The following is a 24,659-nucleotide window of genomic DNA, read 5'->3' on the forward strand; positions in this document are numbered from 1 at the left end:
GGGGCCAGCTCAGACTACCGGCTCCTCCCACCAGCCACAGAACTGCCAAGTGGAAGGTGGCAGGGCTCCTGGCTTTGGGGCAGGGAATGTGGGAGGAAGGCCCAGGCCCCACAGGAGACACTCATTAGTGTCGGGACCTCAGGAATCAGTCCCCCATCTGGCCAGAGGGACACTGGGTTGTGGCATTTCTCCGGCTGCTCCCCAGGAAGAGGAGGATCCCCCTGAGGCCTATAGGCCTAGATTTTCACTCTGGGGTCACCCAGCACAGCCTGCCCCAGGGCCGACAAGTCAGGGGGCAGCAAATTTTTAACTAGACACATTGATCATTAACGGGGGTAGGAAGGAATCCAAACTCAGCCTCTTTAAGGGCAGAGACTAGCTGGGCCTCAGGCCTCCTATGGAGATGCTGGGCCCCCGAGTCTGGTCCTCTGTGAGGCAGGGGCTAAACAGAGGCCTGTCTAGGAATGTGGGGGGCTGGGCCTCAGGAGAGGGGAGGAAGGTGGATATTGCAGGCATCTACCCTGCTGTGACCACCCCCTTCACTGCCACAGCAGAGGTAGACTATGGGAAACTGGAGGAGAATCTGCACAAACTGGGCAACATCCCCTTCCGAGGTAAGTAGACCTGTCCATTGTGGGGGTCAGGGGAGATGTGAATGAGCCCAGTCTCCTCAGCTAGAGACCAGAGGAGGGTACATTTTAGGCACGGCTGGAGGAATGAGTTGCGAGAGACCAAAGTTGGTCTTATTAGAATTTATTTGGCATATTTGAGCTGCAGGAGGTCAAGTTAGAAAAGACCGTAAGCTCTCCAAGTAAGACAGCTATGGAGTTTTATAGGGGGAGGTAAACAAGGAGCTATTCCTCTTCAATGCTTCAGGGGCTTTTCATTGCATTGCTTATTGTAACCGAGGGTTTCAGAGTGTGGCCATGTCCTCTTGCTCCATATCCTGGTTCCCATGTCATTGTCTGAGAAAGTTCAGGTCTGTTGATCATGGGCTCCCGTGAGAAAAATACAAGCCAGCATGTACAAGCAAGCAGGGAGCAAGACAAGATGGCTTCTAAGATAAGATGGTTCTATTTGGCACATTCCGGGCAGTTTCTCTAGGCCTAAGGTGGTTTCTGCTCCTGGCCTGTTCCTGGCCTAACAATACACAGGCTCTGTGGAGCTGCTCAGGGACAGTGGGGTACTCCAGGGTCATTTTATTTTGGGAGAGGAAGAGGGGACACTGGTCCGGTTTCAGGGAACAGGTGGGAAGCTCCCTGCTGGTTTGTGACCTTGATTGAATCTCTCCTGCCTTGTTTTCCCAGTTTTAAACTGCTTAAAGTGCCTTCTTAGCTCCCAGCATTATTGTGGGGATCAAACTAGATAATGGATGTGAAAGTCCTTGTCAACTAGGCGCTCTGCAGGTGTGAGGGCAGCCACGGTGTCACGTGGCTGCCTGGCCTGCAAGCTTATCTCCTTCAAACGCCTTGTTCACACTCTCTCTTTTGGCAGAAGCCTCCCTCGGCAAAATTAATTTCTGTTCTGGATCCTCTGACTCGTTTCCCCTTTTACACATGGGTCTTCCCTCTCTGAAGCCAGGAACCAGACCGTAATTTGTGGCACTCAACATACAACACGGCCACAAGCACAATAAATCAAGATAGAAGGTAGAAGAAATGACAAATTCCTCCCATTCTTCCCTGGCCACCCTCATCTATTACTCGTGACAATTCCCTGAGGCAGTACTCTCAATAGCCCCGTTTTGCAAATGGGGAGCTGGGGCTCAGAGTGACCCAGCCACTTGCCCCAAAGTCACTTACTAGTACACGGCTGAGCTGAGATTGGAACCCAGGTCTGACTACACGGCCATGTTCAGTTTCATTCCAATGCACTGACTGCTGACTTGTTAGACCAGATGATTTCCACAGTCTGGCTGGCCCCAGCTTTGGGAATACAGTGGCTCCAGCTGAGGCAGTAAGTCGAGCAGATAAGAACATGGACTCTAGACTCAAATCACAGCTCTGCTGTGAGATAGTCTCTAAACCTCAGGCTCCCCATCTGACACATGAGAGTAATAATGCCCATCTCATAGGATGGTTGGGAGAAAAATCTGAGCGAATGCAAGTGAAAGCGTGCTGTAAATTATAAAGAGTGGTACGTTGGACAGTATTGATTCCATTGATAACAATTATTAGAATGACACTGTGGACAAAGCTGCTTTGGAACAGTAACCGCTAGCCTGACTGAGACGCCACTCATCTCTCAGTGCTGAGGTGATGTGACCCTTCCTTAGAAGACAATGAATGCTCTGTGGACACCCACGTTGAGCAGTGACACAAAGTAAATTTCTTCTGGGGCTCAGCTCATTGGGGCCAGAAGGTGTGAGCTGAGGCCTGTTTCTCTTGAAGCAAAGTGAGAAGCTTCTTGAATCTCTAAGAGAGAAGACTCTGCTTCACCTTCTAGGTTCAAGGACACCCTAGTGAAGGGGGTGGGAAGGGTAGACTTTGCATCTGGTCTGCCTGCCACCCAGAGAATCCACAGAGAACCCCCAGGTTCTTTGGACCCCAACCCCCCTGCAGAGGGCATGGTGGTGCCTGGGAGCATGGACTACAGTGGACTTGCCAGGCCATGGGTCACATGTGCCTGCTAGTACATCTCCCGTGCAACCCACATAGGTGCCTGCTCCCACCTCATCTCTCTCTCTCTCTCTCTCTTACTCCCACACATATGTGGTAGAGGGCAGTGAGCTGTGTAGAAAGAGTCCAGCATCTGGAATTAGAAGACCAGGTAAGAACCCTGGTTCTGCCAGTTAAAATGAGTTTCCTCATTTCAGAATGGGAACCAAGCCACAGGCTTCAACCCATTCCTCCCAAGGAGCTCACAGCGCACGAGGCCCTGGCACAGAGAACGTAGAGCCAGAGGGTCTTTTCACTGCTCCCAGGACATAGCCCAAATGCCCAGAAGGGAGCAGTGAGCCACGTTAGCTCTAAAATCGGTGTTTCTCTTGCCTGATCCTGGCCCAGCTTTGCAGCCCAACACTCAGGGGCACAGGAGGGAACCATCGCAAATCACATTGCCAGGGTCTCCTGCAACAAGTTCAAGGTCCTCCAAAGAGGAGGTGGGAACCTGCCCTCGATGAACCAGTGAACAGTTAGAGATTGTTCTGGAAGGCATTGTCTGAAATTGTGTAGCTACTTTTATTTTTATTTTTTTCATTGTCAATTTGTACTCATTATTTGAATATAGAGTATTCTTTTAAAACTAAAGTTATACCTGGAGACTGGGGGTGGTGTTTTTGCAGAGGGGCCATTTGGCCCTGAACTCACTCCCACAAACAACCTCAGAGGTGAACTTTGAATTGTTATTTCCGAATGAGATCACTGGACAACAACAGAGCTATTCCAGTCGGACTGGGGAGGTGATGTTTCCCATAGAACTTTAAGCTTGTGTCTTATTCCCTTAGTATGTAGACTAGACCATGGTTTCCTGTGAAAAGGGAGGATATTGTTGTATATGTTAAAGCCATTACTTTGTTAAATAAAATGTCACAATTTTTATAACCCTATTTTGGCATTTCTTAATTTAAAAAAAAATGTCTTAGATGCCTCTGGGTGAAATCATAGAGTGGCCTATGCCTGTTTCCACCCCCAGAGGCCCTAGGTATAACTTGGGATTATGGGCCAGGATGTCAGTGATCTGTACCGATGGAGAGCCTGGTTCACCCTTTCACAACCTGCACTGTGCCCGTTTATGGGGGTGGGTGAGTGGTGGTGGCAAATTGTGGGTTTACAGGTGTATCACTAAGGCAAGAGGTAGCAGCCCCATGCTGGAATGGCCCCAGGTACCTGCGACCCAATGACATTATCTTTCCTATCTGCTCTGCCTTCTCAGCTCTGTTCACCTTGCCCCAATTGTGTCCTCACATTATTCCGGAATGTGCTCCTTGCTGGGCCCCTTTTCCTTCTGGACCCTGCTCTGTAAATGGGGCTAGTGTGTGGGGGGGTGCAAGTGGAGATGGAATGTGCTGAGCTGGCAGCAGGTGTGGACCCTGGATGGAGGGAGACAATGACTTCAGGCGGCCAGGAATGGATACCAGCCCAGCCAAGGGGCCCTTCATCCATGGCCAGCCTGACCCAGGAGCTTCTGCTCCCTGGGAGCCACTTGATGGTAAGGGAGATAAACCAAAGACTAGAAGATAAGAAGGACTGAATTGCAGAATGGGTCACAAGCAGAAGGCAGAAGGGACCCAGAGTTGGGGAAGCTGCCTTTCCACAGACCGCGGGGACAACTGTCAGAGTAGGAGAGAGAACCTGGGCCTCAGGCAATGCCTACCAGGCTAGACTTGAGGGATTCTGTGACCTCTCCCCACCCCACCCCCCAACCACCTTCATCACAATGGGGTTCATTGCTGAGGTGGGAGGGGCAACCTAGGGAGGGTGCAGTGGGAGATCTGCCTGCCAGACACTCTCAGGGAGCCTGCCCTTTCAAGCATGAAACATACCATCTGGGCTCCCCTACTTCCAGTGTGCTCTTAGCTCTGCCTGCCTGGTGTAGGGTCCTGGAGACCTTCTTGGAGCTCATCCAGCCACCATCATGCAAGGTGGTGCTGGGGACCGCCCTCTTACTCGGGTGTGGAGGCCTCATGCTGTGGATTCAGAGGAGGAGGAAAAGGAGGCCAGCCTGTGGGTCTTCACAAGATGAGCACGAGCCACAAGAACGCCACAATGCACAAAATGAGAGCTGGATCAAATCTCACTTTAGCCGCCTTTCCGAGGAGAAGCTGGCCACCGGCAGCGCCACTGCTCCCCAGCCTGAGAGTGGGAGTAGCGAGGCCAGCACTACAATTCACACGGAGACCTTAACCACGAGGCAAGGAGAATCGGGCACGGCTCTTCACCAGGAGTCCTTCAACAGCAAGCAGAAGACATCTGGGTCCTCAGCGGTAAAAGAGACCCACAAGGAGTCTGGAAAATCCTCACCCACCAATGAAGCCACATGGGCCGCTGTGGCTGCTTGTACCAAGGAGATTGACACCAAGGGGCAGCAGCTGGCTAGCTCCATGTTGCAGCATGCCACGGTTTACCAGAACTCAGGCCACTTGGAGTCCAAGGACATCAACCAGGAGGAGCTGAAGGGCCTCGGGGAGGTGGAGATGAGGCTGAAAGGCAACTTCCTCACCCGGCGGGAAACCACTATAGCTGGTGTGAACCATACACACACTTTCTATGGACATAGTCACCATAACCACCAGGGTTATCCAAGCCAGCTGAGCCACCAGAGCCACAGCCTGCCTAACCGCAGCCACCAGACCTATCACCCCTTCAAAGCCACCTAACCATGGATGGAGACACCCCTTCCCCCAACAGGGCTGGCACACAATCACAGGCCTGTTTATCTCCTATGGGATAACCTGTGTGGCCCAGGGTCAGATGCTGCCACCCCAATCCCTTCTTCCTGAGGCCCCTACAGGGGTCTTGGGCCTCTTGGACTCCATAAGTGAGGTCTGCCACAGAGTATGGCCCCTAATGGAGGGAGAGTTGGGAGGAAGCAAAGCAGCTGAGACAGACTCACAGGCCCCTACAGACCCACCAAGAGAAGACAGACAAGGCAGATCTCAGGAGCAGCTGAGAGTCCCACACTGATGTCACAGGCCTGGACCTGAGCCAATAAAGCCTTGTACACCCTCACTCTGAGTCTGGGGGCTCTGTGGCCTGCCTCAGGGATGGTCAGGGATGGTGGGGAGAGGGTTCCTTCTCCCACAGTCCTCTTGGTGTGGGCCTTGGCCTGGGGCCTTTTCACTGGGCTGATTCAAGATGCCATAAAATGGCTTCCCCTGGTCCCAGGTTTTGGGGATGGGAAATCTCTAGGGGGCTTCACACCCGCCAACCTGCTGTTGTCAGGGAAGGAGGAAACAGCCAGACATTGCGGGGAGGGGTGGAGACAGACCCCTAGAAGCAAGTTAGTAAGCAGGGTGATGTAGGCCCCTGCCTTCTTGGTGCCACCCTCAGCCTGTCTCCGGCTTCTCCAGTCGTGTGGCATCCCATATCGCAGTTTCTCCCCGCCTTCCGGCTCCCTGGGGCCCACTGGGATCTGGGTTAGAGCTATCGTGCTGTAGTCTCTCTCCCTGCTTATGTTAATGTTGTTGGGGCCGAGGCTGCCACTGCTGCTAGTACCACTACTAACTAGTTAGCAGCTCCCTCTTTTTGAGGATTTTTTTTTCTTTTTTTGAGTTTCAGTATATGCCACATTCTGTGTGAAGTATTGTGGCACAGCTCCATGGCAGAGGTATTTCATTCTGTCCATTTTGCAAATGAGGCACCTGAGGCTCAGAGATGTAATTCGCCTGAGATGGCATAGACAGTAAGTAAAGAAGGGGTTAGAGCCCTTCTTTGCCTGACTCCAAAGCCTAAACCAGGAACCCCTGCCCTTTTCTGACCCCCAATCCCATGCCCATCATTCCTCGATGGGTCTACCTCTCTCATGCTTACCCCTGTCGTCTTCCCATCATACCCTGACACTTTCTGTGCTGTGCTGCAAGCCTGGGACTCTCCCTGCTTCTTTTTCCAGGGCCCCAAGGAGCCATTTCTGGGGCAAGGGGTGACCCCCAGTTAGGCAGTTAAGTTCTGGGGAACTTGAGAGAAGTGAGCTACGTGGCATTGTCTAACCCCCAATAACCCCTTTACATGGAAGTTTCTTACTATTTGCATCTATTATGGGTTTACCAGTGGTCCCCAATCTGTGGGCCTCAAACTCCAAGGAGAAGTAGTAAGGCTACTACTACCAGCAGCACCTCATTGCAAAGGATGCATACATCTATAAACACCCTAAAAGCCGTCGATTGACTTTATGGTACAGAGCTGAGAGTATTTGAATATTTTTGACATTACTAATAAGTGACCCTGATAAACCTAGTACCTATCTAGCATCATACCTACTTATTACAATATTATTGACTATATTCCTTATGCTATACCCTGCATCCCCATGACTACTGTGTAACAACCAATTTGTACTTCTTAATCCCTTCCCTTTCCACCCATCCTTAAGCCGCCTCCCATCTTAAAGAAGTCCCTCTAAGATTCTTTGCAATACTGGTTTGGTGGTGATGAACTCCTTCAGCTTTTTCTTGTCTGGGAAGCTTCTTATCTGTCCTTCAATTCTAAATGATAGCCTTGCTGAGTAGAGCGATCTTGGTTGTATGTTGTTGCTTTTCATCACTTGAAATATTCCCTGCCACTCCCTTCTGGCCTGCAAAGTTTCTGTTGAGAAATCAGCTGACAGTCTTATGGGGGCTCCCTTGTAGGGAACTAACTGCTTTTCTCTTGCTGCTTTTAAGGTTCTCTCATTGTCTTTAACCTTTGGCATTTTAAAAATTATGATGTATCTTGGTGTTGGCCTCTTTGGGTTTATCTTGTTTGGGACTCTCTGTGCTTTCTGGGCTTGTATGTCTATTTCCTTCACCAGGTTAGGGAAATTCTCTGTCACTATTTCTTCAAATAAGTTTTCACTTCCTTACTCTCTCTCTCTTCTCCTTCTAGTCCCTATAATGTGAATGTTAGTATGCTTGATATTGTCCCAGAGGCCCCTTAAGCTCGCCTCAATTTTTTGGATTGTTTTCTTTTTGCTATTCTGGTTGGGTGTTTCCTGCTATCGTATATTCTACATTACTGGTTGGATCCTCTGCTTCACCTAATCTACTGTTCATTTCCTGTAATATATTCTTCATTTCCATTATTGTATCCTTTATTTCTGACTGATTCTTTTTTATGTTTTCTATCTCCATTTTTGCATTTCCTATCTTTCTGTTGAAGTTCTCCCTAAGATCAGTGAGCATCCTTATAACCAGTGTTTGGAACTCTACGTCTGATAGAGTGCTTATTTCCATTTCACTTAGTTCTTTTTCTGGAGCTTTGTTCTGTTCTTTTATTTGGGGCATGTTTCTTTGTCTCCCCGCTTTGGCTGCCTCCCTGTGTTTGTTTCTATGTATTGGATAAGGCTGCTATGTCTTCTGGTCTTAGTAGAGTGGCCTTATGTAGTAAGTGTGCTGTGGCACAGTCTTTCCGTTCACCTGAGCCACGCACTCCAGGTGTGTCCCTTGTGTGGGTTGTTTGTGCCCTCTTCTTGTAGTTGAACCTTGATTGATAATTGCACATCAGTGGGAGGGGCTGACCCTTGGGCTCATTGGTTGTGACTACAGTTGAGGAGTTGTGGTTCAGGGGCCTATCCTGCAGAGCAGGATCTGCCTCAGCAGGGCTCTGGTGCCTGCCCAATCTTCCCCTTGGGTGTGTCATACTTGGAGGTGGTTGGGTAATGTTCCAGCTCATTTTGAAGCTGGCCACTGGCCGTGCCAGGACCACCTTGGAGGGGGTCTGCTGTAGGTCAAGTTCAGCCACAGCCCATGTTTCACCTGGGGCCGGCCAGCGGGAACCACAAAGAAACCCCCAGATGGCTGCCACTTGTGCTGTGCTTGGAAGCACCTTGAGATGTCAAGCCACGAACCAAGGCTGGCTGCCACTAGTGCCGTGCTTAGGGCTGCTCAGGCAGAAGTACAGGACAAACTCAAGTCAGATGCCCCTTGTCTGGGTTCCACAAACCTTTGAGAGACCCTAGGAAAGTCTGCAGCTTGAACCAAAGCAGGTGGTCTACCCGAAAAAGCCACTGGAAGCGGCCTAGGTGTGGCCGAAAGTTGGGTGGGGCGGGGTCTCTAATCGCCCAGGTGTGGCAAACCTCAGCTGCCTTTGTCCATAAGTGAAGAAGGGGGAGGTCTCAGCCAAAAAAACCCCCAAAAAACAAAAAAAAACAGCATCCACCAGCTCCCCCATCCAGGAGAAAGCCTCCTCTCCAGCTCTCCCAAACAAGACAACTCAATTCCCCACCATATGTCCCTGCTGCCTTTCCAGCTGCTACCCCAGTGCTGGAACTCAGAGCAAGTGATTCCATTGGTGGGTAAGTCCGCGCACAGCTCCTTTAAGAGGAGCGCCTGGGAATGCAGCCGCCTTCTGTCTCAGTGTCAATCTCTGCTGGTTTTCACAACCAGAAATTATGGGGACTTCTCTCCCCGGCACTGGAATCCTGGGCTGGGATAGGGCTGATATCTCTTACTTCTCTGTAGAATGAGGGGGGACCCCCCCCAGCTGAAATATCCCTCCTGATCTTTAATGGTCACATGCAGTGTGAGACCCGCCTGTTCCCTGTTTCTGCCCCTCCTACCAGTCTGGAGGTGACTTCTGTGCATTCTTAGTTGAACAGCTTCAGTTCAGCTTGATTTTTGGCGATTCTCAGTAACAGTTGTTTTGTAGATTAGGTGTAATTTTGATGTGGTTGTGAGGTAAGGTGAGCACAGCATTTACCTACAGCGCCATCTTGGTTGTCCCCCTCCTCTTTGCATTTTTGAGTAGGCAACAGAGGAGAGATGTCCAGTGGAGGCATTCCAGAAAGACTTCTCAGAGGAGGTGGTAATGATGATGAGCCAAGGGGCGTAACAGTAGGAGAGACTGTGACTCCTTTTGGCCACAGTCAGTGACCAGGTTGCTTGTGCATCCCCAGCCCCAAACACTCACGTCCCTTCTCAGGTCACTCTGGCTCCTCAGAGCAGAAGCGTAGCCATGGGGACAAGGGAGAGTAGCTCTCACACTGACCCTGTTCATCTTACAGCTGGAGGGGGCCTGAGAGGTCAGAGTGCAGCCTCCCCTCCCACATCAGCCATCTTCCTCCTCCTCAAATTGAAAGCTGCCACCCTCCTGACTTAAGCCTTGAGCCCTTTCTCCTGATTCCATAATAATTACAGCTAACGCTTGCTGAGTGCCAGGTTCTATCCTAAGCCCTTTACAAATACTATCTCATTGAAGCTTCACAACACTCTTTAAGGGGAGTACTAATATGATCCCCATTTTTCACTTGATGAAGCTGAGGTTTAGTTAAGCCATTGGCCCAAGATCTCATAGGGGGTGAGGGGGCCACACTACGAGTTAAACCCAGGCTCCTCTGGGTTCAGAGCCTACATATCTGACCATTCTACTGCCCTGCTCTGTGCTTCTCTACCACTCCCTTTCCTCCCTCCTGACGCATCTGGGACCCTGGCCTTTTCCTGTCCTGTAGTCCTCTCTCTACACCAGCGGAAGCACAGCAGGCCTGAAACTGGACATCTACCCAAGGACAAGGAGGGGGCTCTTGGCAGCATCAGTTCGCAGATTTCAAAGTGCTTTCTGTACATTTTCTTCATTGTGCCTTTAAGACAGCCCTATCAGGTAGAATTGAAATGATTTTTATTGTCATCCCATAGAAAAGGAAATGGAGACTCAGAGACATGATGTGACTGGCTCAATAGCCAGAGGTGATTTGGGTTCGGTGCTTCCCCAACTCTACCACGCTCCTCTTCCCCAAACTGGCATTTCTCCTTCTTGGGAGTCAGGCCTGGGTCAGATGTTCTCTTAAACGGGACAAGAGAGAGGCCACTAAGAGTCTTGGGGACAGGGGCCTGCTTCACCCCCTAGAGTGCAAGACTAGCTGTCCCTGCTGTTTAGGCCAGATCCAACTGTGGGGCCCGGGGACCTCTGGAACTGACCCCCAGAATGAAGGGGGTCTTGGGAGTGAGTGACTGTGGTTGAAGAAGTATCTGGAGCGAGAACCTCCCCTCTCCACCCCCCCTTCAAGGAGGGGTAGCAGGCAGGGTTGGGGAGGGAAATGTCCTTGGCGTTCTAATAGAAGGAGTAGCAAAAGCTTGATCTCCAAATCTTTGATTTCTAAATGAGAGGGTGCTGGTCCAATCACGGCTGGACTGGAGCCTTCTCCGGGGTTGGCAGATCTGAGAATGGAGGTGACCTACTGGGAAAGCTCTGGGGCCGTATGTAGCAGGACATAAGGAGGCTCCTGCCATCGGCTCCAAGCCTGACACGGAGGAATTGCTCCTGAGGAGGCAATCCAACAGAAGCCAAAAGCTATTTGCCTCAAGATGTTCCCTGCAATGTTCGCAAAGCAAAAAACTGAAAAGAGAAAAGAAAAAAAAATGCTAAGTATCCAGTGAGCTATTCTGGCAATCTACTCAGTGGACTCTAATGATGTAGTAAACAGCATGGGAAAAGGTTTGTGGTGTAAAGTTGACTCTGCATCACACTGTGTCCCCTGAAGGATGACTCACGGGAACAATTTCTCTTGGTCCCAGTGCCAGGAAACTGTGTTTCTCCAGGGCAGCTGCCTTGCTTTTATCTGGAGGTCTACATATCTGTCAACTGACCACGTTTCCCTTTTAGCTTTGACTGTTGGAAAGCTCCAAATCAGATTCATGGCCCATCACTCACAACCATATGACAGGAATTTTGAAATCCATACCCCTTCCCGTCTTTCTTTTCTTTCCTTCCTCCCAAACACTTCTCTATTTATTAATAATCTTGTTGTATTGTATGCTGCCTTTGTCAACTATTAAAGAAAAATATGTTTGGAGGAGAATGGGGTAGATAGGAGAAAGAAGAGGAAAGAGAAAGTTTAAAAAGGCTGAGAGGAAAATGGTTTTACTGAATTGCCTTCAGATTCAGCTGAAGAGCATAGTGGACTCTGCTGGTCTCTCGTGAATATAAAAGGGTTGACACCTTTAATTAGTGATGTTCGAAACCATGCCAATGATAGATAAAACAGGAAAAATGCAAAATGCAAAATAATGAGATGTCACTTTCCACCCAGAAAATTGGCGAAAATGAATGCTGACAAACCCCAGTGTTGGCATGGATGAGCACTGACACCCTCTTCTATTTGCCAATGGGGCATGAACTGGCTAATTAGAGAGATATTTATTTGGCACGTGCAGGGGCACATACATGTGACTTGGCAGTTACACACCTAAGTATCTAAACTGTAGGGAGACACTCTTAGACCCGGGCACAGAAGATTTTACAGAAAACGTTTGTTTCAGCATTGTTTGTAACAGCAAAAATAAGGAAAATCTCAAAACACGATATTGGATAAAAACGGCCAACTGCGGAAGGTATGTAAGTGTGATCCCATGTCTATAAAGTTTAAAGTGGCAAAACCCATATGATATCGTGTTTATGGATCCATACGTATGTGTGAAGGGTATAAAAACATGAATGGGAACAGTAACACCTGAGTCGTGACAGCAAGAGGAGGAAGAGGAAGGTGACCTGGGGAGGGTTGCCATGGGTGCTGGATATGTGCACGTGGATTCTGTTACTATCTATCTGTTCTTTTGGGGGTGGCTAAAACAGTTCAAAACAAAGAAAAATGGTGTGAACAATGTCATTGCAGCTGGGTAAAACATTCTGCCTGCATCAGAACAAACATGGGAAGGAAATCGGTGCAAAACCTTGGTGTTGGGGAGGTAGGAACCGGGGTGAGTGTAGCAACAATGTCCCGGTTGTTCCCAAGAGGGTGGGAAGGCCTCAGGCTGGCTATGACGCGGCCTCTCTTGCAGGCTTCTTGGTCCAGGGCTCCAATGGCGAGTTCCCCTTCCTGGCCAGCAATGAGCGTCTGGAGGTGGTGAGCTGTGCGCGTCAGGCCATGCCCAAGGACAAGCTCCTGCTAGCTGGTTCCGGCTGCGAGTGTGAGGCTCTAATGCCCTGGGCCCTGGGGGCAGCGGGAGGGTCTGGGGGTGGCTGGGGGTGGCTGGGGACCTTGGCCTCTGAGTCCTCGCTCATCTCCGCAGGCCCTCAGGGAGAGGGGGCAGCTGTCCCCTGGAGGACAAACNGGGGGTGGCTGGGGTGGGGCTCTTTGGCCCTGAGGCTGGGGTTCAGTTTACTTGTCTACTTGTTCTGTCTCTTTTGCACCCCTTGCTTGCCCCAGAGTCCTAGCCCAGCCCTCCTTCGTCCTGCTCTCATCCTCCATGGCCTGTAGAGAAGACTGTCTCTTTCCTTCTGCAGCCACTCAAGCCACAGTGGAGATGACCGTGAGCATGGCCCAGGTTGGGGCTGATGCCGCCCTGGTGGTGACCCCTTCCTACTATCGTGGCCGAATGAGCAGTGCTGCCCTCATTCACCACTACACCAAGGTGGGTGTGAGGGGTGGGATGGGCTTGAGGCCTGGGACCAAGAGGAGGCTGGATGAGGGGGAGATTCAGCCTGGGGAGAGGAGACAGAAGCTGGGAATGGAGTGGCGAGCCTACTTCCCATGAATGGCAGTTCTGGGAAGGGGAGAGATGCTACCACGTGACAGCTGTGTGACATTGGGTGACTGCCCTAACCACTCTGTGTCGCTGTTTCCTCCCCTCTCAAAAGAGAGGAATAAAGGTATCTTTCTCGTAGGGTGGTTGTGAGGACTAAATTCGATCAAAACATGAAGGACTTGGGACTGTGCTTGGCACATAGAAAGCACTCACTAAATACCACCCACTATTATAGCTTATGAGCAGCGCACGTCGCCCTGTGACTTCTAGTCCCGGGGGTGGGCCTGTCCAGGGAGCCCAGGCCCAGACCTATTGGTGGTGAGGCTCCACGGGCCTGGGCAGCTGCTTTCTCCCCTCTTTTGTGTGTCCCTCAGGTCGCCGACCACTCTCCAATTCCTGTGGTGCTGTACAGTGTCCCAGCTAACACGGGGCTGGACCTGCCTGTAGATGCAGTGGTCACTCTTTCCCAGCACCCGAATATCGTTGGCATCAAGGACAGCGGTGGTGATGTGAGTGACAGCAGCTCCTGGTTGAGGCACCTTCCTTTTCTGTTTTGCTATCAATTTCAGGGCAGCTCTGGGACCCGCTTCAGTTCTGGGCTCCTGTTTGGCACTCTCTCTTGTCATGTGGACTTTCTAGGGTTTTGTCTGAACTTTGAAGCGCCTCTCTGGGACCTGGGCTCTCGTTTGCTCACGCTGGCCCAGCCCCCACCCGGGATGGCCTGAGGTTCTGGGCCCCACTCACACCTGGTTTACTGTTGCAGGTGACCAGAATCGGGTTGATGGTTCACAAGACCAGGAGGCAGGATTTCCAGGTGTTGGCTGGATCGGCTGGCTTCCTGCTGGCCAGCTACGCCGTGGGTAGGCCCCCTGCAGCTTTCCTACTGTGATGGGTGACCCAGAGACAACCTGCATGCAGCTGGGGTCTGCTGGGAGAGAGTGGGAGCGCCGGGGCTGGGTCCGCAGAGGGCCTTGGCCAGCCTGCCTACTCCAAAACTTCAGAAATCCAGCACACTGCTTGCTTGTCTGAACAGTAGGTGCTTGTGAGTGACCCTGTTGGGTGGAGGAGGGTGGCCGTGTACAATCCCTGGCCTGTTGTAGGGATGCCTACGATTTACTCTGAGTCCCAAATTTCCTACTTAGGTGACGAATTTAGATCCTCTAATCTCACTTTGTAAATCATCCTCTGAGGGCAGAGGCTTGGGGCCCTCCCCTCGTCTCTAGTCAGGAGTCCATTTTCCTCTCTCCCTGGTCCCAGGCCAGCATGAACGGTCAGACCCGCAGGGTTGGGCCAGGGATCTCCTTCAGCTGCCTGATCAGATTCTGTTCTAGCCCAGGATCTTAGGACTGTTGCCATTGTCTGTTTGTGGTCAAGGTCCTTGGGTTCAGGTTGGATTTGAGCCCAGGAAGGGCAGGGAAGCATCTGCTCCTTCAGCTGAAGCCCCAGCGAGTGTAGATTTGAGTTACTTTTTCTCATGCTGTTAGGGGGCAATCCTGTTCTCTCTGGCCTTTGCAGACTTGGGCTTGTTGTCTAGGTCCTTGCACATCTCCCCTCCGTCTCTTCAATGCAGGGGACCCATTTATGCCTCATTCCTGAGAGTAGGGCAGATGGGGAAAGCACAGGCTCTGGATGCCTGGGGGATCTGAGCTGGAATCACAGCTCTGCTGTTTATTCACTGAGTATCGCTGGGCAAAGTACTCTACCTCTCTAGGCCTGAGTTTCTACTCGGCAAAGCAGAGGGGTGTTGTCAGGATTAGGTGGCATCGGCTCCATGTCTGCCATAGTGCTTAGCACGTAGTAGGTATTCAGTCAGTGGCAGCTATATTAGCTCATTCCATGGCAGCTATATTAGCTCATTCCAAATTGCCTACTCTCTGTCACTCTTGAGACCGCTTTGTTTAGGGACACTCCTAACTACTCTTGGCATCACACTCACAGGCTGGCAGAAGTGGCAGGGCCCTTTGAGATCATCAACAGCCCATTTTCATTGCCCTGATGAGAACAAAGAGGACCAGAAGGGTCTATGACTTGTCCAAGTTCATGCAGCCAATGGGAGGAAATGTCACAACTCCTGACTGTGTCCAGAGTGCTTTCCACTGCCCGCCCCACCCCCACCGCTGTCCAAGGCTGAATTCACTGGGGGGAATATGATTGCAGAAAAGCAAAGCCTTCCCATCCATTCTACCCCCTTTCAGGACTGATGAGTCAGGGGCTAGTGGAGGAGCGTGAAGCTGTCAATTGGCAGTTGGGACTCTGCCTCCCGGGGGGAGAGTGCAGGGAAGGAACTGTCCTTAAATTAGCCTTCAGCCTCTGCTTGCTGCCCCTCAGCCTGTGGGGTTCTACTTCAAATATGCTGGCGGCTTTTCTCTCTGTACTCTGTAGACTCACAAAGCATGCCTTTGACGTGGCCAGCCAGTGGCATAGAAACCCACATCCTAGCTCCCCAGAACAAAGGGGTGCTGGGGACCAGAGTTTGTAATTCTCTGTTAAGAAGAGGCTCTGGCTGACATTCTGCATCTTACTCTGGGGCAGGAGCTGTGGGGGGCGTGTGTGCCCTGGCCAATGTCCTGGGGGCTCAGGTGTGCCAGCTGGAGCGACTCTGCCTCACAGGGCAATGGGAAGATGCCCAGAAGCTACAGCTCCGCCTCATTGAGCCAAACACTGCGGTGAGCTCCCAGCAATGGCAGCAAAGGGCAGAGGTGGTGGTGGTGGAGGGTGGGAACAGCCTGTGTCCTCATTGGAGCAGGAGCTAGAGTGGACACAAGGGTCCCCACTCAAGTTTCTTCCCTTTCGGAATATCCTTTTAGAGAACATTCCAGTGTGGAAACTCCTTACGCACTCCCAGAAAGTCTTGACAAAGTTGAGCCCCACTGGTTCTCAAACTTAAGTGTGCATTAGAAGTAATTTAGGGAGTTAGTTAAAATTGTAATCCTTTTGGCCCAGTAATATGCATTGAGACAGGTAGCTGCAGTGATTGGGACCTTACTTAGCGATGCACTGCCTAGAGAGAGGGACCATGGGCTTTTATACCAGCTTTATGAGGGGCCAGATCCTGAAAAACTGAATGATTGAGAGTAAAGAAGTTGGAAAGCTGGAGGTATTCAGAGCCCAGATTTCCCAGGAGACTTTTGTCTTCAAAAAAATCTATTCTAGGGCCGGCCGAGTGGCTCAGTTGGTTAAGAGCTTGCTCAAGAGTTTGAGCTCTGAGCAACAGAGGTTCGATTCCTGGCCTGAGCTAAGCAGCCGCTGAGCTGCCAACAGGTGGCGGGATGGCTCAGCTTAAAAAAAAAAATCTGTTCTGCTGTCAGGCCAGGTACCCCAATTCTATGGTGAGCAAGTCATAGAGAAGAGTCAAGATGGGACACCTATCAAGTGCCAGGCAATGCTATGCAGAGCCATATTGGAGTCTGAGGCAAAAGAAAAATGTGTGTCCCTATCCTCCTAGACACCTGTTTATGTATATTTTAAATTAAACATTTAATTTTGAGATCATTGTAGAGTCACATGAAATTGTAAGAAATAATGCAGAGAGATCCCATGTACCCATTACCCAATTTCCCCCAGTGGTAACAATATCACAACCAGGACTTTGACATTGATGTAGTCAAGATACAAAATATTTCCATCACCACAAAGACCCCTCGTGTTACACTTTTATAGCCACACATACTCGCCTGCTGCCCCCACCCCCTCTTTAAGCTATGGCAACCACAAATAAGTTGGTCATCTTTATAATTTTGTCAGTTCAAGGCTGTTATATAAATGAAATCATATAGTCTATAATCTTTTGAGATTGGCTTTTTCCACTCAGCATAATTTTATGGAGATTCATCTAGGTGTTGTGTGTATCAATAGTTGAGGAGTAGTATTTCATGATATAGTTATACCACAGTTTATTTAACCATGCAACCGTTAAAGGACCGATGGTTGTTTCCAGTTTTGACTATTAAAAGCTGTACATGTTTGTACGAACATGCATGTACATGTTTTTGTGTGACCATAGGTCTTCATTTTTCTGGGATAAATAAATACACAGTTGCTGGGTCACGTGATGGTTACATGTTTAGCGTTTAAAGAAACTGCCAAACTGTTTTCCAGAGAGGCTGTACCATTTTACATTTACATCGGTGTAAATGTGTGAGTGGTCCAGTTTCTCTGTCTCTTCACCAGCATTTCATATTGTGACTATTTTTTATTTTAGCTATTCTGATAGATGCATAGTGACATTTCATTGTGGTTTTAAGTTGCATGTCTCTTATGGCTAATTGCTATTGAAAATCTTTTCATGTTTCCATTTGCCATCTGTATATGCTCTTAGATGAAATGTCTATTCACATCTCTTGTCCATTTTCTAATTGGATTATTTGTAGTTTTACTGTTGAGTTTTAAAAGTTTGTTATATCTTCTAGATACTAGTCCTTTGTCAGGTATGTGGTTTGCAAATATTTTCTCCCGGTCTGTAGCTTTTCTTGACAATCTCTTAATGTCTTTTTCAGAGCAAAAGTTTAATTTTGATAAAGTGCAATTTATCAATATTTTCTTTTGTTTATGCTTTTGATGTCAAGTCTAAGAATGCTTTGCTTAGTACTAGATTGTGAAGATTTTCTCCTATTTTTCTTCCTAAAAGTTTTATAATTTTGTATTTTTAAAAGCCTGTGACCCATTTTTAGTTAATTTTTGTATAAAGTGTGAGACTTAGATCAAAGCTGGGTTTGGTTTTTTTTCCTATAGATATCCACTTGCTCCAGCAGCATTTGTTGAAAAGATTATCTTTCCTCCATTGACTTACTTTTGTACCTTTGTCAGAAATCAGTTGGGCGTATTTGTGTGGTCTATTTCTGGATTCTCTATTCTTTCTATTGATCCATCTCTTTGCAATACCACACAGACTTGATTACTTAGGTATATCATAAATCTAAAATCAGGAAGGCTGATTCTTTTCACTTTGTTCTTTTTTCTCAATATTGTTGTAGTGACTCTAATGTTTTTGCCTTTCCATATAAATTTTAGAATAATCTTGTCTATATCTACAAATACTCTTGCTGGGATTTTGATAGGAATTGTGTTAAACCTGAATACCAATTAAGAGACAATTGACATTTTTACTGTGTTGTCTTCAAATACTTGAATATGGTATGTCCCTTTTTGTTTGTTTGTTTGTTTTTCTTCTTTTGTTTTTCTTTTTTTTCCTTTTTATTAGTATGTCCCTTTTTTTAGGTACGCCTTTTTAAATTTATTTCATCAGTATTTTGTAGTTTTGGGTAAACAAGTCCTGTACAAGTTTTGAGAGATTTATACCTAAGTGGTTCATATTTTTTGAGTGATTATAAATGGTATTATATTTTTAATTTTACTATTCTTGTGTTTATTGGTAGTATATAGAAACACAATCGCTTTTTATATGTTTATCTTGTATGTTATGACTTTGCTGAACTCATTTGTTAATTCTAGGAGTGTTTGGTAGATTCCTTGGGATTTTCTACACAGACAATCGTATCATCTACCAATTGGGGAAGTTTTATTTCTTCTTTTCTGATCTGTATGCCTTTTAGTTCCTTTCTTGCCTCATTGCACTGACTAGAACTTCCTGCACAATGTTGAATAAGAGTGGCGACATTGGACATCCTTGCCTTGTTTCTGATCTTAAAGGAAAACATTCAGCCCTTCACCATTAAGTATAATGTTAGCTATAGGTTTCTATAGATGATCTCTATTAAGTTGACAATGTTCTCCCTGTATTCTAGTTTTCGGGGAGCCTTTTTAAATCATGAATGGGTGTTGAATTTTGTCAGATGTTTTTCGACACTGATTGACATGTTCATGTGATTTTTTTCCTTTTTAGCCTGTTAATATGGTGGGCTACATTAATAATTTTCAAATATTGGGCCAGACTTGTACCTCTGGAATAAATCCCACTTAGTCATTGTGTACAACTTTTTATATATTGCTGAATTCCATTTGTTAACATTGTATTAAGAATTTTTCTGTCTATATTCATGAGGGATATTGGTATGTAGTTGTCTTTTTCCTTTTTTCTTTTTTCTTTTTGGTACTGCCTTAGTCTAATATGGTATCAGGGTAAACATTATCTTCATAAATCAATTGGGAAGTGTTCCCTCCTCTTCTATTTTCTGGAAGAGAATTGGTATTAAACCTTTTTTTACACATTTCTTGGAATTCTCCAGTAAAGCCATCTGGGCCTGGAGATTTCTTTTTGGGGAGTTTAAACAAAAATTACAGCTCTGCACTAGACCTCCACTGATACCATCATGGCTGGAAAGAATAGGAGTGCCTCCTTACTGCTCCCAGGTGGTCTCCAATGACATCACAAGTGTGTCTGTGGGGGATGGCCTCCTTAAGGGTGGGCAGTGCTGAAAGTTGTGACTCTCCTCACTAGGCCCCTTCTGACACCATCCCTGGTCGGTGAGAAGAGCTACTCTTTTTTTTTTTTTTTAAAGATTTTTTTTGGGAAATTGGGGGGATGGGAACGTGCTGGGGAATTGGGGAAAGGGGAACAGACAAGTTGCTGTCGTTTTGTTCTTCAGTCTAGTTCTGGAGGACGTTGCTTCACTGGCCCAAGTTGGCACCATCATTGCGCTCTTCTCTGGCGAGGCAGATCAGTCGCCGGCTTCTGGACGGCCGCTCACTGCGGCTGCTGGCCGCTCACGCTGGCTGCTGGCCACACACGGTAGCCCATGGCAATCCACTGCCACAGGGACTGCAGCCCACGCCGTCGCCGGCGACTCATGGCAGCCCAGCTCCAGGTTGAGCTGTTGTTCAGCATCTTAGCTGTGGAGGGCAGTGTCACTGGCCCTCATATGTGGGATCCGAACCGGGGCCCTCTGGCGTCCCAAGCCAGTTCTTAACCATCGCGTCACTCGGCCGGCCCGGGAAGAGCTACTCTTTACTGCTGAGTTGGAGGGTAGAAGTTCTGGCTCCCAGTTCAGCCTTGCTGGCCTGGGCAGGGGGACAGTTTTCTTGGTGGGGTTTGGCTGGAGAAGAGTGGTTATTGTCTAAAAGTTTTCCATCTTGCTAGGCTGCCCCTTCCCTGGTCCTTGGCTGAAAAGAACAAACTTTTGTTGGGGCTTTTATTGTCTGTGCCCATCGGTATTTCAGGGCTTCTGGCTCCTTCAGCTCCAAGTCTGGGCCAGTTAACCCACCACTTGTGGTTCCTTGGGTCCTGAGGTCTGCAGTCAGTCTTCCTCTCTACTTTTCAGACTCTCCTTATGTTTGTTTTTATATAAGGTCCAGGCATTTTTAGTTGTACTTATAGTAGGACTAGGAAAAAGTACATTTATTCCATCTTCTTGGAAGTGGGAGCTCTATCTAGTTTTCTAAATGGTGATTTCCCGCCCCCCCCCCACACACACACTGCCCCAGAACATTAAAGTAGTTGAAAAATATTTAAAAATTTAAAAGTAGGCATATTAAAACTCACAGCATTATTTTAGTTTTAAATAAATTACTTACACCAAAAACATAATTTATTATAACTTTACTTCCCTGGTTTGAATGGAAGCAAATTTATCAAAACAATTTTCCCCAAATCTACCTTAGAAAAAAAATTGACCATTAAAAAATACACTAAACATGTATATAGGGCCTTTATTGCCTTACTTACATATTACTTTGCCTCAGACTACAATACAGCAGGGCATGGCTCTGTTGGATTCTGTTTTTATTTAAAACTTTGATACTTTGTTCATTATGGGTATTTTTGCATTGGTTTTGATTTTTTAAAAAAAACATTACATTAACTATTTACCTTGATGACTGAGGTGTTTTTGTATTGCCTTAGGTTTTGCATCTGAGATGATAGTCCTACACTGAGCTAGGCAATGCTTTTCGTTTGGGGAAAATGGTGGGAGGGCTCCAGATCTCCTTCACAGTTTATATCTTTATCTCAAAGGGGCAGACTAACTCAGACTTAGAAAAAGAACAGCTGAGGAGGCAAGCATGAGTCTCCCTAGATGTGAAGGTTTTCCTGGGATAGGATGCTTTATAAATAGGAAGTAAGACCTGCAGAAATGAGGGCTTTTCAACTGAGCCCCATAAGGGCACAGGCTGTCCTATACATACGGGACATTCTACTGGGGTGGGACCTCTGCTCTCCCACTCCCATCCACCTGCAAAAGAGAAGGTCCCAGAACCTGCATACCACTAGGACAGGAAGAGGACGAGCTTCCAAGGCTCTGGGGTCTGGTCTAATAGTGGCCTTTTTCTCATCCAATTCTTGTAACATGGGGTAGTAAGTGTAGCTATCACCTCATTTTATAGATGAAGCAGCTTGGGCTGCCCCTTGGGAAGAGAGGCTGTTTGTTGCCATCCAATTCTCTGCCATCCTGTCTTACCCTTCACTCTGTGCCCCCTCCTGTGCCAGCTCTGGGCACACACTCAGGAATTCCTGAAACATCTTTTTGCTGCCTGGGCTGTAGGCTCAGCCGCCCAAGAGCAGCTTGATGTCACCCTCTTTCCCTGCCCTGCTTGAACATAATGTCCTTCCTTGGCCTTCCTACCCAGCCAGCCTTCTGCCCCTGCTATATTTAGGACTTTCCATGGTCCTTACCACCAAAGCATTCACCCTTTCTCAGCACCGGAAGAGGGGCAAATCAGAGATCTTTATGAACTTATGATGGATGGAGAGAGCTTTTCTCTAAGTACTTCCTGTGTCCATGCTCTCTCCTAGGTCTTTCCCACCCTACTCAGGTTTTGGGTGAAATGCTCAGGTTATTAGAACACCATGACTGGCTGGGGCCAGGCCTGGGAGGCTTGCTAAAGCCTACTGGCCTCTAGTGGTGAATAGTTATTAGTCAATCATTCATCAGCTTCCCAACCTTTTTACCCCAAACAAAAAAATTTTTTTTTATAATTATTTTTACTCTTCATGAAGCCCATATTTCTAAGGTTTTACCTCCCTTCCAAATAAACCTTCATTAAGTTATTATTACTTTCCTAGTTTTTAGGGAGTCAAAGATTCATCTAACACTTCTGATCAGCATAAAATAACCAGTAGCTATGCTAAAAGCAAAGAAACTTGATGCTTCATTTTCTGTAAAACTCCATGCATGGTTTATAATGATGACAATAGTCTCCAAGGTCCCTCAGACAATGGAAAAGACATTAGGATCATGTTGTCCAGCCCCCTCATTTTTAAGGCAAGAGATCTTGCTCAGAGCTAGTAAGTTCATGATACAAGGTTATATACAGTAAAACTTCTTTGGGCAGTGATGCACTGGTTTTCTGGTGAGGGCATTTAGAGCTGGGGCCAGGGAGGAGTGATGGGTGGACGGGGGACCCTGCTGCAGGCCCAGTAGAGGTCTGGGCTGTGCCTGACTTCCCAGGCCTGCTGTGCCCTGGGTCAGGTTCCAGGGAACTGGGCTGCAGAGCCGTGATGTTCCAGCACCCCAGCCTGCAGGGGTGCTGCCTTCTCCCATCCCAGATTAAGGACTGAATGCCACTCTCCTCCACATGGGGTGCATTTTTCTCTTAAAGCCAAAGGAGGCATTTTCTTCTCTTAATCTGAGGTTTTGGCATTGTGTTCTCTCTGCCTGCCTGCCTACTGGTCTCTCAATCTGGATTCCTAATCTACCTTGGGTGTCATAGATTTGGTAGTTACTTTACCAGGGGGGAGAATGAGAATCCCAACTTTCTGCAAGTGACACATGTCTGGGTCCCAGGTGTATCAATGCAGGATTCCCCAGGCTCTTCTAACAGGCCCTGATTCTCAGGTGACCCGGCGCTTTGGGATCCCGGGGCTGAAGAAAACCATGGAATGGTTTGGCTACTACGGAGGCCCCTGCCGGGCCCCCTTGCAGGAGCTGAGCCCCGCTGAGGAGGAGGCACTGCGCCTGGCTTTCACCAATAATGGCTGGCTCTGAGGGCAAGGAGGGGGCCTGCCCGGCCTGAGCCCATCTCAGCTCGCGTCTTGCACCTGCAGCCTGAAGAGAAATATGAGTAACGAGGGTTCGCGGCTCCTTTTCCTATTCCAGTCCTCCAGGTGCCTCTTACCAGGCACTATTTTCACGGTCCCATGGCCTCTAGATTTGTATCCTAAACTCTGGGTCACTAGAGACCTTCAGTCTGTGAAGGATCAATTGCTTACTTGTGTCTACTGTGTTTTCCTATGCCCCAACACAAGGGAGCCAGGAGCCAGAGGCAAAGGGCAGGGGGCAGCTGGGCACAGGAAGGCTACGTGTTTGAAGGGAGGACTACTCAGAGTTGAGTCTAGCACAGTGCAGCGGGAAGCCAGGGCTACTCTAAGAACCCAAGTTCTGACTCCTTCCAGAGGACCTGGTAGGTTAGGAAACCTGATCAGAAAAATGTCTCTGGTCTTTGAAAGGCTCCCCGAGATGCATTCCAGCCACAATGCCCTTTCCTAAATCCGTTTTGATTCATCTCATATTCTTGTCTCTAGTCTTGATCTCAACCATCCAGTGCATAGACAACCCAGAATTGGTAAATAATGACACCTGGTGGATAAATGTGACATTCTAGAAGACTATTGTAGTCAACCTGGGTCTGAAACATTAGGGGAGGGGGCACTTTGTTTTTATTGTTAAAAATACTTTGTTATTGCAATAAAGTTTAGTAAGTTTAACTAGTGTGTCTGTGTACAGATTGACACTCCACTGCTATGCAGATCTTAGGTTTCCTGCCCGGAAGTCAAGAACCTACCTAGAGGCAATTTAGTTCTCAAAGTCTGCTTTTTCCATACTCTGAGCAAACACAGGCATTAAATTAGTGGCAGCCTAGGGAAAGGCTTATTGAAATTTTAAACGGGAGAGGTAAGGGGCAAAAAGGTTCAACTGACATTTAGAAACACTTAGCACATTAATCAAAAAGGCTGCTTTCTCTAAAATGTTTAACCTTATTCAGTGGTATCTGACAAGTAGCAGAAAACCTGAGATGAATTTTTAAAAAAATTACTCTGGTAAGAAAGAAAGGTAAACAGATTTCTTGTTTAAGGCAAAAGCTAGAGGAGAGAATATAAAAAGTATCATACATCTTCAACTGGAACTGGGCATCAGGCTGGCACTGAAGTTCGGCACGTAGCACCTGGACTTCTCTCACAGTCAACTTCTAGAGGCTCTGAGTGTAGAGAAGAACCAGGTTTGGGGCTGGGGCAAAAATCAGGGTAGGGAGGCAGGCTAGGGTACTGGTCAAGTGCTCAGCCCCTGGCTTACACAGGCCTGGGCTGAAGTTCTTGGATCTGCCCCTTAGTGTTTATAGGACCTTGGGAAACTACTTAACTGCCCTGAGCCTCATCTGTAACACGGGAATAGTAATAGCACCTTTCTCCCTGGGCTGTAGAACATCAGGCCTGTAAAAGGGTTAGTGTTCAAGGGAACGTGCAGAGGAAAGGAAACCCAGGCAGCAGTGACTTGCCTAAGGTAACCCGGCAGGTGTGACAGTTATTGGTGTGCAGACTTGGGCACTCTGACGCTTAGGATGAGGGCAGTACAGTGGAAAGTGCTTTGGAATCAGAAAGACCGGGATACAAATCCCACTCAGCTCTGCCACTTACTAGTTTGCACAACCTGAGCCTGTCTGATTTCTATTTTTAAAT

General features: G+C 48.1%; 2 protein-coding genes across 4 annotated transcripts; both read left to right on the top strand.

The window, feature by feature from the left end:
- Positions 1–41: 41 nt before the first annotated feature.
- Positions 42–23,690, top strand: HOGA1 (4-hydroxy-2-oxoglutarate aldolase 1). Of its 3 annotated transcripts, XM_019636563.1 has the most exons (8): positions 480–614; positions 12,241–12,325; positions 12,407–12,535; positions 12,852–12,979; positions 13,468–13,602; positions 13,857–13,953; positions 15,626–15,759; positions 22,771–23,690. In XM_019636563.1, exons 1-8 carry the CDS (start codon positions 564–566, stop codon positions 22,969–22,971), a joined length of 960 nt encoding a protein of 319 aa, XP_019492108.1. In that variant the 5' UTR covers positions 480–563; the 3' UTR covers positions 22,972–23,690. The 3 variants fall into 3 exon arrangements, with proteins under 3 accessions (XP_019492106.1, XP_019492107.1, XP_019492108.1); XM_019636561.1 differs by lacking the exon at positions 12,241–12,325 and having other exon boundaries at positions 42–614; XM_019636562.1 differs by lacking the exon at positions 12,241–12,325 and having other exon boundaries at positions 43–614; positions 22,822–23,690.
- Positions 3,617–5,317, top strand: CUNH10orf62 (chromosome unknown C10orf62 homolog). The gene has a single exon (XM_019636272.1). The coding sequence runs from the start codon at positions 4,307–4,309 to the stop codon at positions 5,315–5,317; it is 1,011 nt and encodes a 336-aa protein (XP_019491817.1). The 5' UTR covers positions 3,617–4,306.
- Positions 23,691–24,659: the final 969 nt, after the last annotated feature.

This window comes from Hipposideros armiger, unplaced genomic scaffold (assembly GCF_001890085.2).
Source record: "Hipposideros armiger isolate ML-2016 unplaced genomic scaffold, ASM189008v1 scaffold_28, whole genome shotgun sequence".
In the NCBI taxonomy this organism is placed as follows: Eukaryota; Metazoa; Chordata; class Mammalia; order Chiroptera; family Hipposideridae; genus Hipposideros; species Hipposideros armiger.